We start from the raw sequence: 14,613 nt of genomic DNA, 5'->3' as shown, positions 1-14,613 counted from the left end.
TAATTACTCAAAATGCAGCTTAAACCAGGAAATTTTTATTTATTCAAAATTTTTCTTGTCAAAATAGACAATTAAGTTTATCAAAATACAGAATTATGTATATGTATGTTATTTTTTTCAACACGACTTCTCTTGAGGGGGAAGGAGGGCTCTGTCCCCTAGTCCACCTTGAGCACACCTCTGTATATATATATATATATATATATATATATATATATATATATATATATATATATATATATATATATATATATATCTGCCTTGCTTTTCCTGTCAGCTTTATTGCTTTTTTTCTTTTGTCTATAACTTTCTTTTGAACATCCTATGCACAGAAATGGCTTACATACTCAAATAATAGAAAAATAAACAAAATGCAAACAATTTTACGGGGAATGTCTTGAAATGTTACAAATGTTACAGTTGGCCCCCACTAGTGACAAAAAAACGGGCACTGGAAATATGGAAAGAAAAATAACCTTCAGTTAATTATTTCGGGGCAAAGTCAAGGATTCAAGTGAAATCAACTTAACCCTTTTGGCGTGCGCATGGCTCCTTTTGCATTTAGGCATTTCCATACACTGTTCGTCAAATAATAAACAGCATACCGAGGAAATGTACATTGCAAAGCGTTTTGCTCATAAATTAAAAGAGCATGGCTGAAGAGATAATCTTGTAATGCGGACTGCATCTTTACCTTCATATCCACAAAAGGCGAAGATTCAAAATTTAATGATAGAATGAGTCTAATTAGCTTCCATGACTCACGGCACCGTAATTGGAAAACAGCACACATTTCTTAATTTAGTCAGGTCCGTCCTGAATGACCACGAACAAGTAAGGGGGAACTGGCTGGTTGAAACCAGCTTTTAGTAAATTGAGTTCAGATGTCTGGCGTTCAAAAATAGAAATACAACTGGATTTCAGTATGAAAAAAAGATCCAACCCACGAAGTTCTTAAACCTATACTTGTTTCTATGTGCAGTCTAATTTCTAGTTGTATAGAGACTGGTCAAACCATATGCGCTTTATTGAGCTTGGGTTTGTTCTTGAGAATTGTTCGATGTAACTTCGATGCTCGTATTGCGTTATAGAGCCGAGGGGTCATCCATTTTCTGTCGCCTGGTGTACACATCAAAGCCGAACCTATTCGGCTAAACAAAATATATTTCAACCACGTTGCGCCTCTTTATGTCATACATGGCGCTTCTACCACATGTGGGGCACTCTACTTGGTATGCAAATACTCTTTTTAGACCCCCTCAATAAAGCCCAGTAGTGCCTCTAGCCCCAGCAGGTCCGTGGATAATATATAATTGAGCTAACAAAACTTGATGATTCATGCTAGAAATTGCCAACTAATCTCTGCGAATTCAGATATTTCTAACTTAGAATATTATTTTCCAATCATTTTTTTCTTCAAAGCTTTCAGTCAAAAGTTGGAATTCCTTTAAAGTGAGGCCTCACCCGGTCTCATCTTTGTGCGTGTCTGCATGGTACTGATTTTGTATACTTGATTATGCAATAGGATCTTTGATTTTTATTTCCAACACTTGAATTACAGTCTAAAAATTCTAATATTGACAAAAATAGATAAGATTGTAGGTTACAGTATAAGTTACGAACAATAGATAAAAAAAAGTGTTTCAATGAAGTTGGACATTAAACAAAACAAAGCAAAAATCCTGGCATACATCTTTCATACCTTGGAGGTGTTGTTTCGTTTATATAAATGGGTGAATGGAAGCAAATAAGGGACAGCAAATTAGTTTACACATACCTTTTCTACCTGTGTTATGATTGCTTTCCTCGTAAATATTTCAAAAGGTGTCAGACGAAACTATTCAGGTAGTTGGGAGTTTTGTTACCCTAAATAGGCGTGCAACTCTTGCCCCCTTAACATTTTGAACATCGCACGTGTTCAACAAAGAACTGCTGAAGCGAGACATAAGCTTGTTCACTCGACTTAATTGTTCTTATAAATCTGTTTCGTCCTAAAGCGAAGACAATTTTGATTAGTTATTCTTATGAAAAAATTGGGTTCTATTTGGTTTCACAATCTCAAAGTAGTGTATCTACAATGTTTGAAACGTCAAAAAAGATAAAAAAAAAGTTTTACACCATATGAGAAGGATTTTATCATATCTGATATAGTTTCTTAGAAAAAAAAAATACATCAGAAACTGGGACAGCAGTGACATGTATAAGCAGGTAGAACGGATGGTGAACAAAAAGATTCAAACAGCTCTCATAGACAACAACAGGGAGAAGGGCAAATCCTTCGAGAATGACCTTAATCAGAAAATAGCCACAAGATGTACAAAACAGTCAATGAACTCTCCAAAAAAAAAAACGCCACCGCCACTAATGTCCTGGAAAAGGGTAGTAGGCCCATGAGTGACAGCGAGGCTATTAAAGAAAGACAAAAAGACACTACGAAACTGAATCCACTACTTAACCGCAACCCTACCATGCTACTGGGATCCTTCTAGCTGAAAAACAACCCCAGCCCTCCACCTTTATTAAGAGAGATGAGAGGTCACTCGCAGTCTCAAGATCAATAAAGCTCCCGGCCTTGATGGTCCAGCCGACCTGTTCAAAGTTGGGTCCGCTCTGCAAAAGGATATAGTACATAAAGCAGCCGTGGCAGATTATTTCCCAAAAAATGTGGAAGAAGCTGGTCTTTGTACTGCTTCACAAGAAAGGCCCTTAAAATGAGTGGGAAAACTATCGGCCCATTGACTTCATAAGTCATCAAGGAGGCACACTCGTGCCTCTATAAAGAGGCGACACACGACAATGTTAAGCGATCTTCGGTTCCAGTGGTCGCAGACGGATGGGGAGGGATGCATTTCGTAGCCCGAGCTCCAACTAAGAAACCTGCAAAATTTCATCCCCCTCCAACTTTTTCTTCATGGGGAAAATCTGGCCGAAAGTTTCGACCTGTCAACCCAAGCCCCCCTTTAACGTTGTCCGATCGGGCTGAAATTCACAAGTTAAGGTCCCCTAGGGCCCAGGAGCTTATCCGCGAAATTTCAGCTTGATCCGATAACTCCTTCCCTGTTTTCCAGAAACCACGCATAGCCACTTAAAATTCATTTACTTTTTTTTCCTAGACGCCTACAGGTCACATCCGACATCGGATCTGGGTGTACGAAGACTCATTCGATGCGGAATTCTCCGAGTAAGTGCCCATGAAAGTTTCGTAGGAAAATCTTAACCCCCCGAAAGTTTCGACCCTCCAACCCCCCACCCCTTTTAACGTTGTCCGATCGGGCTGAAATTCACAAGTTAAGGTCCCCTACGGCCCAGGAGCTTATCCGCGAAATTTCAGCTTGATCCGATAACTCCTTCCCTGTTTTCCAGAAACCACCCATTAGCTATTTAATTAACGGATTTCTCTCCGTAAGAGCCCATGTTAATTTGAAATTTTTAAAAGCTATTGAGAAGTTATATTTACACACATGCAAGTTATTAGCTCAGTTGGTAGAGCGTGAGACTTTTAATCCTCGGGTCAAGGGTTCAAGTCCCTTACGGGCGGTTTTTTTTCACAACATCAAAAAAATTTTGATAACACCTGGACAGCTTATCATTTGAGAGACGAGGAGTACAGGAATTATTAAATTACATCCACCATGGATTGTAGAAAAACGTACAGAAATAATATGAAAAAAACTTCGTTTTCTTAAAGAGTTAAAGAGGCTGCGTCCCAAAGTCGAACCTTAAAACGTACAGGAATTAGAAGAGGCAGTTGGGGGGCTGCCGCCCCCCAAACCCCCAGCTTTTAAAGACTCTTTTGTACAGGTTTTTTGTTTTTTTGCTAACCCCCAGCTCTTGGCTTCGGAAAGGCCCTCTTTTAATTAACAAAAAATTGAAATGAATGAATAATGGAATAACTTCGAAAAATGTTAAACACAAGAGGACAGGAGAACCATTGCGCCGAAACTAGTAATTAGTAACAATGAAGTCCCCCCACAAAAAACCTGTACAAAAGAGTCTTTAAAAGCTGGGGGTTTGGGGGGCGGCAGCCCCCCAACTGCCTCTTCTAATTCCTGTACGTTTTAAGGTTCGACTTTGGGACGCAGCCTCTTTAACTCTTTAAGAAAACGAAGTTTTTTTCATATTATCAAAGTTAAAATCATAATAAGGATTCCCCTAAGCCGAATAACCGTCATAACGGGTTATGTCATCAGCAATCATGAGGCTGATTTATGCCCTGGACGGTCTGCCACTGATTAGATCAGACACTGATTAGGTCTGAGGCAGCTCACAGAAAAGTACTTTGAATTAGGCAAAGAAATCCTCCAGCTGTTCCTCGATTTCAAGAAGGTCGTCGATCTAGTATGGCGAGATTGACTGTGGCCTACACTGGCCCACTACGGTGTTCCTGAAAATACAGTCAACATAATCAAAACATGCATGGCAACTACCACAGCTACGTTCGGAACCTAGAAAGCTGAACAGATGAGTTTACAACAACTGCAGGCGTGCTGCAAGGCTCCATCCTTTCTCTGCAACCTTTCAAACTCTTTTTGTCTGCTATACTGCGTCTGACCAAGAACTACTTAAGATTAACCGTTAACTGTGTTAACATCAACACTCTAGCTTATCCTGACGACCACGACAAGGTAGCAGAAACAAAGCCCAGCCTACAGGTCCAAGCCTCCAAACTTGAATCTATATCGAATAGCTTCGAAATGCGAATAAACCCAAAGGAGACAAAATTATGCGCACCACAAAAGACCGAAATCCATCCTTCCTTCACATCGTACTAACTGGCGAAGAAGTCTAATCGGTAACGAAGTTCGTGTACCTATGGAACCTACTATCATCAGACAACAACTGTTACGACTTCCGATGACATAAAACAGAGTCTCGCTCTGGAAAATACAAGTTCCAAGAGGATGTTCCCTCTCATTAAAAACAAGCACTATCAATGCCACCAAAGCTCCGACTCTTTTACTCGCTAATCATCCATGTTACCATTTGCGCCTACGAAACGTGGACACTAAAAGTCGTGGAAGAACCCAGAATTTCGGCCTTTGAGACCAATTTTCTCCGCCGTATAGCTGGTGTGACTTATCCAGATAGAACTTCCAACGAATACCTTCACAAGCAACTGAAGAGAGAAACTACAACTCCGGAAATTGCAATTACAGTAGCTCATGTAACTGGATCACGTACGCCAAATGGAAAAATCACGCCTAAAAAATACACCCGTCTTTCTAATATCTGCTCGAAAAGTTAGTACAGGATGATTAGTGTTATCTGTATTTCATTCACAGAATACGGTCAGATTTTTCAGAAAAATCAGTTTTAAAGAATGAACATTTCTATTCATGCTCTTCCTTCTTTTCTTTGTGTGTATAGAGCAATATACCTGGAAAGATTGAAATTCTGAGTCTTTTTTTACTGATGTCATCTCGAGCGGATATACGACAAAATTGATCTTACATGAGAACTTCACACTTACTAAAATATTGGGATTCTTTTCACAGTAAGATTTTATTCGATAAAATAAATGCGAATATATTTCTTAAACTTTTGGCTAATAAAAACTAACAGTTATTAAAACTTTTGACTGCAACACTTTCTCCTAATGGGCAATGCCATTTTAAGAATGAGGAAAGTCACCGATATAATATGAAAGTATGAGAACAGCAAAAAAGTAGGCTACACAACTTCATACCATTAACACTTTCAGGTGATAAGTATATTATCGAAATTAAACATACACTAAAATAAAGTACTTTCTTAAAAAGTTTTTATGAAAATTATCCCGTTCTTAATATGATAAGTTCCTAATAATGTTTTATATAACAATTAAGTTTCCATTAGTAGTTTCACTGAAGTTTTGTACAATCACTAGAAATGCTAATCAAATATTAAAGGTCTTTGCGATGAAAATTTTCTCGCTTTGCAAATTCACACATGTTCAAGATTGTTTTATTTAAATATATAAATGCTTTTAACCTCTCTCGCAAAAGGCTCATTGTCTGTAACTATGGGGAACATATAGATGTTGAACTTTCATGCTGTAAGACACTTTTAGGCCTGAAATATAAAAGTTGAGAATTCCAGCTGCAGCAATGGAACATTCACCAAGTGACTAGTCAAACAGCGATTGTTAATTTTTAACTAAAGAAAGCTCTACCCTATAGCCTCTGTTCGTTTTCCTATATCGTATTTCGTTTTTAAGGCACTTTCAAGCTTCTGTTTATCTGGTTTTTTTTTGTTGTTTTTTTTTTTTTTTTAAACTGCGTTATATCCTTTTTTCCACTCATGAAAATACCTAAAAATGGAGATTTCGACTTCAAAAGTGTTTGGACAGAATCATTGGCGCCTAGAAACCATCCTTGATCAAAGAACTACTCGTTCACATAACACTGAAATTTTTTTATAAAACTGTCCAAATTTCACCTAAAAAGTGTCCACCTAATTACCTAATCTCTAGAAAAAGAATATACATTTTGTCCGGAAGGTAAATCCTGTTTATGCATCATAAAATTCGTAAACCCAGGTTACATTTTTAAACCTAACTGGAAATTATATTTATTAAAATATAAGATTAAATATTTCTGAAGCTAAGACTAGAAGTTCATATTTATATCAAATGGCGTCGATAGGCAACCTTGTCTCATTTGTCTCTAAGCCCACCCGTCCCTCCGGTAATACCTCTGTTCCCCAGTATAAACAATTCATTCTTAAAATTTACGAAAATACTTCTCACCTTTATGCTTTTTGGCGGCAGAAATGTTCCTCGATATCATCAGCAACATGACCAAGAATAATATAGACCTTGGACGCATTTTAACGAGAAAATATCAACCACCTGAAATAAGCAATATTTCAATCATTGAGCGACAAAGAATGAAAAATGGCCAGTCAAAATCAATCACTCACATATTTAATTTTTGTTCACTCAAGTATGGGTCTCTTATAATAAGCAGTTTAAAAGGTATTGACTTCAAGACTGTCGAGTCAAAAAAAAAATAATAATAAAATATGTACAGCTTCCATTCATAAGCATAGTCAAAACATAAAGAAGGGATCAGAATATACTCGTGAGTAGGAGGAGCAGATCCTTAAAAAAAAAGTTCACCAATGAACCCTTTCGTATTCCTATATTGTTTAAGATCTTAATTCTGGAGTATTATTGAGTTTATTTACAATTTCAAAAGCTCAATTGCCATACCTTCACAAAGGGGAACAACTGAAGGACATGACCTCAAGATTGATCCGAAAGAGCATCTAAGGAACAACCAAAGAATTATTGCATATTTTAAGTGTCTAACCCACCTGACACAATCATCTACCCCCCCCCTTCACCATAAGGGTTTTAATGGCATATATCTAAGAAGGCAACAAGTCCATGAAAGTGTCCGTGGAAATTTGTTTAAAAGATATAGTTGAATAATTTTCCATTAATCCCTCCACTGTTCCCTTTATTTTTTGAGAACATACTAATTTGAAGGACTAATTAATTGTCATATAGGCCTATAGTATTCTTTTTTAGTAATTTTTTTGTGGTAGAAAATAATGAAGTTGAAACACAAAATGAACAAAAATTACTGCTTTGCAGCCTAAGCAACATAATCATATAAAAAACTAGTGCAAATAAAACGACTGATGATATTTCTTATCTCTATAGAATAGTGCAAAACTCGCACTTTACTGAAAACACAAAACCCACGCATAAGAAGCAAGAATGTTTTAATTGTAAACCGTAGAAAAAATCACAAGTACTTAGTGTTTCTCCTGTACAAAAGACAATCCTATATTGTTTTGTGTTTTCGGCAGGGTAGTATCCGGGATTTTTTCGGTGGGGGGGGGGGGGGCTTGGATATGGCCTTGGTTTTCAGTAATTTGTGAATTTGCACAAGAAATATGTTACAAAGGCTGCAAAGCAATAATTTTTAATCGTTTTAAGTCTTGTTTTTTTTTACAGTAACACTGTTAGCTACCAAATTTCTGTTAGGCCTATCTCGTGGAAACAAACATAACAATTGGGCGGAAAATGCAACGGAAAACTCCGAGCATAGCAAGCAAAGCTAGCTTCCTACTAAAAATATTTATAAGAAATTAAGAAAAGAATTGAACCGTTGCCCATCTCTCCGCGGATTTCCAGTGGAAAAAGGTCATGTTTAAGGGGGTTTTAGGTTCTTTTTGAAATCATGAAAATTTTGTTTTCAATATAAAAAAATACTATTCAATAGAATCTGATTAATGAGGAATATTTTTGAATCAGCGTTCACTGGGAAATGTTTTTCACAGCAAAGTTTCTTCTAGACGCAAACAGGGAATTAAGAAAAGTATGCAAATAGCCGAATCAAATGTTTTGGAGTCAAAACAAGTCGTACATGCATGCGCACATGATTTTATCTAGAAGACCCACATTACAGAGGGTGAGAAACAAAGGTGTTAATAAACAAAAACAGGCAAGTTGTGGTAAAATAACTTGAAATTATGGGAAGGGGTTGCGAGATTCAAATTTTTACGGCTGGATTTCCAGTCATACCAGCCTAGGTCAGCGGCTTAGACGGATAGTTAAACAATACACAGCATTTTGTAAACCCAGGACAAAAAAGGTTTTGATTCCATGTTCCATAATTTGCTTACTGTCAGTGAGCTATATCTGCGTTTTAGGGATTCTTTCAAGACTACAAAAACGAATTTTAGGCTACCACTAAAAACTTAAAAAACTGCTTTAGATCTTTTGAGGTCACTTACTAGCTCGTCAATATCTGGCCATGGCTTGATTGTATTAAGCTATTAAGATATATTGGCTAGATAGGCTAAATAGATTTTGAAGATTAGGAAACAGAACACAAGATAGCACCTAAGGTTTAATAGTCCAAAACTCTGACAAATTTCAGCTTTCTGACCAAACATAATGTTGGCCAAATCACACGAAAAAAAAAATTGTTTTTTTTTACCTAGGAGACCATGGCGATGCTTCTCGAATAGAACACGTTTCAACAAAACAAATGAAATAATGCGTTTTCCAGGGATAAACGAAAATTCCCAATTAAAAGACAATTTGGGACAAGAGGAGCACAAGGAAAATGGGGCCAGTGGCTTTGAATAAAGGAGGGTTTTTTTCCCCTCGTAGGATGAGTCCATACACCCAGGGGATTTGTCTCCTAAAACAAGCGACAGCGAATAGCACCATGTACCATATTTTTCATGATGTTATCTTAAAAAATAAACCTAAAGCAATGTGAGAGATAAGATTTTATTTAAGAGCGACTATCGCTAGATACACAAAAGCTGAAGTCACGTTTTGCGTCGCAATACACGTTAAGTAAATTAACAAAACATCAACTAAATATCACTACAAATAATATAATTTTATATTACCGTCGACGACTGCCTGGAGGTCAACAAGAACTAGGTTAAAACAAACGTTTGGTTTCGTATTCACAAAGAAATGATGGCTTGACCGTATGAATCAAAGAAACACCAGTTGGAAGAGGGTTACTTTAAAGGAAGAAATTTGTCATTTCCTCTAGCAACTGTAGCACCACATTATAGTTCAGTAGTTCAGCTATGGGATAGAAAGTATTCAGATTACAACAGTCTAGTTACCATCAGAAACAATTGTTTTATTTTCCGATGTTAAGCAATGCAAAAAGACATTTCCTTTCATGTTTCCATATATGAAGATTATCATAGGCAATACTACTACTACTAATAATAATAATAACTCACTGCAGCACCAAGCCGCCTGAGGCCAACACAGCTACGCATTAAGTGCGCGTTAATTAATATTAAGTTGAGCAATCATACTAGCCTACTGCTGGGACTACTATTAAAACGATACCTAAGGGTATGAAGCCGAAATTTCAGAGAATATTTCTGAAAATTTCTAATTTACGGATAACAACCTTTCATCCGTATGTAAGCTGTCAAAAGGGTGTATCAGCAATATTATAGGAACAGTTTCCAGTGTGAAATTAAAACTTACAACACTTGTTGTGGGGGATCTTGAACTAACCAAAAAACAATACCTGCATCACGATACTACTGCTTCTACTCATACAACTATCTCTATTATTATTGCTACTACTATAACCACTGGTGCTACTAAGCCACTACTACTATAAAACCAGAGGGTATTGAAGTGAGAATTTTGCGCAATATTGTAGCTGTATTGAAACAAATCGAAAAACACTATGACCACACAGGTGATCAAGTATCATCAATGCTACAGGGCCGATTGATGGTATATAGTAAAAAATTTTATCCTGTGCTGAAAGGGATATTGAAAAAAAAGGTGCTATGTGCATACTGCAACTAATGCTATTACTGCCACTACAACTATTACTACAACACAAGCTACAGGTTGAAGCTTTCAAGGAAATTTTAGCCGGATGCTGAACTAAATCAAAACGAACTATGATCATATAGATTGTCAATAGGGTGACAAAGCGAATATACGCTTGTTAGTATATCTAAGAGTGCACCAAGAAAAACCGGTTTTAAACAGATCAAATTTCTTTAATGTTGTCGGGATAACACGTAAGTACCCGTTTATTTTCCAAAATTGTGCTTTTCATTTTTCTTTGTCTTTTTTTGTAGTGTTTTATGGAAATATCTAATTCGGTTTTGAGCAATAAACTTGTAGCCCCCAATTTTTCAGTAATTAGCCTATGTCTGGAATTATTTTTGTCTGTAGTCCCCATTTACATGAATTTATTGAGTTTGTACGTTTATGAATTATTTACAAACCAAATAGAATTACATAGGAAACATTTCCTAAACAACTGAAAGCTAAAGCTTAATTGCAGCTAACTACGCTAACTATTGACGATAGAAAAATTCTGATCCTATAATTCAATGTAGAAATTAGCGTCAGAAGCACAAAGAAATATTCTTAGCGAGATACTGCGTCAGGTACCAAATTCACGCAAATGTAAGAAGGGGGAATGTGCTTCTCGAAAACGAGGGGGGTATTTTGTGTCCTTGATCAATGAAAATACTATATCAGAATTCTCGTCGCAATTAGGCCAATTTTAGAAGCTCTCTAAAGACAAACCTTGGATTGAGCTAGAAACAAGGGACCTCTGTGAAATATTTCAACCACATGCTACAGAAAATCGGCTATCATCTGGAAATTGTCATCCTGGAAGTTACCCTCTGGGAAAATTCCAAAAGATATATCATACCCTTCAAGGGCGGTTTCTGCTGACTCGCATTGAGCAGATAAACATATTTACATCTTGCTAGAACCTAATGGTTTATAGTGACATGGAAAACAGAAATAGCGCCGAAATCAAAAATGGTCAGAAAATAAAACAGATTGCGAAGAGAAATGCTAACAAGTAACACTTCTAACTTTTGCGATCATCTAGTGGGTTTCCAAAAAGGTCTTCAAAGGGCATAAAGTCCCTGAACATTATTTATAGACTACTTATAAAATTAGTTTTCATCATTTCTTAAATTTAATAATTTACAAAAAAAGTGCAGCTTTGAGTGACTAACTATCACCTTTTTCCAGGGGTCCCTCGAATCAATCTCAGTGGGATACCAACCCTCCTCCCCCATTTGGGTAGATATTTCTATGAAAAATGCTGTCTATTAAGCTTGAGCACCGAATAAGTTGAGGTGGTACCGATACCTATTTACAAAAAAAATTATAATAATGGTCAGTCGTTATCTTTTAGAATATTAATCTTTATTATTATGAACGCAAATCAGTCCCACTTGGGCAAACAGATCCTCAGTTCCGCTGGTTCGCTATATTATCTTTAACAAATACTAATCCTTTAGATTTTTATCGAATTGGATTTCTGCCTTTTGAACATCAAAGTACTAGATTGTCTAATACCAGTGTAAGCTCAAAAACTAAGACTGCATAAAAATCGACATTAATCTCCTGAATGACAAAAAAAAATCCGTCATTATCTTCTTTTTTAATAGAACACCACTTCGTCTTCGTGTACTGTCAAATCAGAAAAAAAAACTTGTTTCAACTGAAAATAAGGACCAACAGTGAAACTTACAACGAATAGGAATTTTTCTGTTTATGGGATGGTTTCCCCCTCCTCAGTACCAGGCTCTTCACGCTAAAGCATTTAAAACTTTAAAAAAAGCTTCTTATAATAGTTAAACGGCCATTGTGTTGTGTTTCAGTAGCCATTATTAAAGAGTCAGGAAAAAAGTCAAACTTGCGTAAAGAGCTGGGTATTGAGGAGGGACAACCCTCTAATTTACAGAAAAAAATTTTCGTTTTAAGTTTGCTGCTAACTCTCAGTCGAATCAACTTGTTTTTTTTTTTTTATTTATTTAACATCTGAACATTTTTCAAATAATGCCAGGAAATCCAGCTCCCTCTATGAGGAATTCCCTCCCACCAAATAAAAATTTCTCGAAGCAAAGTTCCTCCCATGTAAAATACCCCCCCCCCTTTCGGACAATTCCATCCTCCCTTAAAATCCCCCGGGAAAATTTCTTATGAATGATTCTGCCTAAAAAAAACTCTCCTTTGCATACTTTCATTTGAAAAAAAAAAAAACTTAATTTCTGATAGTGTTTAAATCATGTCGGAAATCCACTCTACAAGGAAAAATGTTTCCCGTAAATCACCTCCATTAGAAAGTTGCTCCATTAGACAAAGGAGAATTTCTCCAGAGGAGAATCCCCCTCCACAAAAAATCCTTCAGCAAATTCAAAACTCGTTGAAAATTCCCACGGAATCTCTCCACATATTAAATTCACTTGCCAAAGACAAAGTCAGACAAATACAAAGAATGTCGTATGACACTTCTCAGGCTCGTAACTTTTGAAAGGTAATATTAAACTTAATGAACTTTATACATTTTGAATCAGCATAAAAATTCAATTCTTTCGATGCATATTCGAAACTCTGTTGTTGAGAATTTCGATTACTACTGAGCCGCATCGCTCCATACTTACAGTTTGTTACAACGAACCGTTTGAAAAACACATCATTTATATGCTGCACATAGAGGAGAAAACCAACTCTTAACCTCAAGAATGGTCCAATGAACCCCATCCCTGAATAAAAAAAAAATACAAAAATAATGGCAGAGAACTTAGGGTCGGGTGTGTGATGACGTATGTCAATAGGCTGTTAAAACGCTTAAGCCAGCACATGCAAAAATCTGGATATATTTTTAAACCAAATCTTTGTTGCTTGTTTGTTTTCATGGAATTAATTGATTGGAAAAGAGAAAAATCAAAATATAAAGGTTATCACTACGGATGTGGTGATAGCTTAGGCTGACCAGCGTGGTTCATACTACTCTCTTGCGTAACACATCGTTCTCACTATTTGGGATCAGTACTCTCCACAAAATGGCACTGGAACCACTATTCAAGAAACTGGACAGCTTCTCTTAAACTTGAACTACTATCCTGATAAAACAGTGATTTTTTCTGGTAAATCAAAATCGAGTACTTCATATTTTTTCAATATTCCTTGCTTTAAGATAGGCACCCTATAGCTGCAGCCCAATAAAGAGCAATACACGGTGAATTGTGTCAAAAGAATGCACTTTAGAAATGTTATTTTAAGGATATTTTAGTAACAACTGGTATTATTACCTGTTGAAAATGGAAACTAATACTTTCTAATAATTTGTTAAAGACAAAAATAAATAAATTTCCGACAATTTCAAACAAGAATCCGGAATCAGAAAATGGCGTTTGATGGGAAAAAAAGTTTAGACGCGGAACCGCCATAGTCAAACACCCTTCACCGGAGATGCACTATTCAAAATTCAAGCAAATTCATTATTTAGTATGTAGCACTGATGTTCGTATTCTTAACCTTTTTTTTGCGAGCCTACTGGACGGTAGTAGAGTAGTGATTAAGGGCTCATTTGAAAGTTGTTTTTTTATGTGCTTTTATAAGCTCAAATTTAAACTGCCAGGAAACATTCCCAAAATACTAGGATAAGATAATTCCAGCTGACAAAGGATAAGTGTCTGGCACGTTCTCAAAATGTCAGGATAATATGCAGCACAATACGAAAAATGGCTATTTCGGAAGCCATTATTACGTTGTTGCTGCCATTATTACGTTGTGGTGTCATTCCTTTGTCCCAGCGCTAGCAAACCACTAGATTGTCGTTTGCCCGTGATTATTGGGGTTAATTTGAGAAAAAATTTTCTTGCCTCCGCACTATTCATAAATTCATTATGGCTGCACCGGATCAAACAACCACATGGCGCGAAAAATGAAATCCTTACATCATTTAAAAATTCATTGGGACTTACTAGGGATAGGAGGCTGGGTAGACCCTCTACAAAGAGGTCTTCTGCAATAGGATATTCTAACGAAAATTTGACGCTTCAATAAAGCTTATTTTTATTGTATCCCCAGGGAAAAAAATGTTGCAACCACCCTTGAATACAGGCAACTTTGTTGACAAGGTTCTCAATTTAAACTTTCATAAAAAAAAGAAAACAAAAAGAATTAAAACTGTTTTTGTCATCACCAGCGCACAAGCTGACATCAATGAAAATTTCAGAAGCAAATTTATATTAGGGTGTGGCAAATCTAGTCTCCTTAACAAAACTTATTTGAATTTCACTCATGCCAAGAAACTATTCATAATATTTAATTATAGTTTCAATTACGAATGGAGC

The 14,613-nt window shown here is 36.4% G+C and overlaps 1 protein-coding gene across 1 annotated transcript in view; it reads right to left on the bottom strand.

Annotated features, from left to right (window-relative positions):
- The window catches only part of LOC136025071 (fibroblast growth factor receptor 3-like), a gene marked incomplete in the record, with an annotated part of 144,394 nt that overhangs the window by 112,149 nt on the left and 17,632 nt on the right, over positions 1-14,613 (bottom strand). The window contains 1 exon segment of the mRNA XM_065700770.1: positions 6,728-6,829. Coding sequence (XP_065556842.1) covers positions 6,728-6,806 — 79 coding nt within the window.

The sequence above is a fragment of the Artemia franciscana genome, chromosome 3, assembly GCF_032884065.1.
Source record: "Artemia franciscana chromosome 3, ASM3288406v1, whole genome shotgun sequence".
NCBI lineage: Eukaryota > Metazoa > Arthropoda > Branchiopoda > Anostraca > Artemiidae > Artemia > Artemia franciscana.
This window is presented reverse-complemented; position numbering and strand designations above follow the sequence as displayed.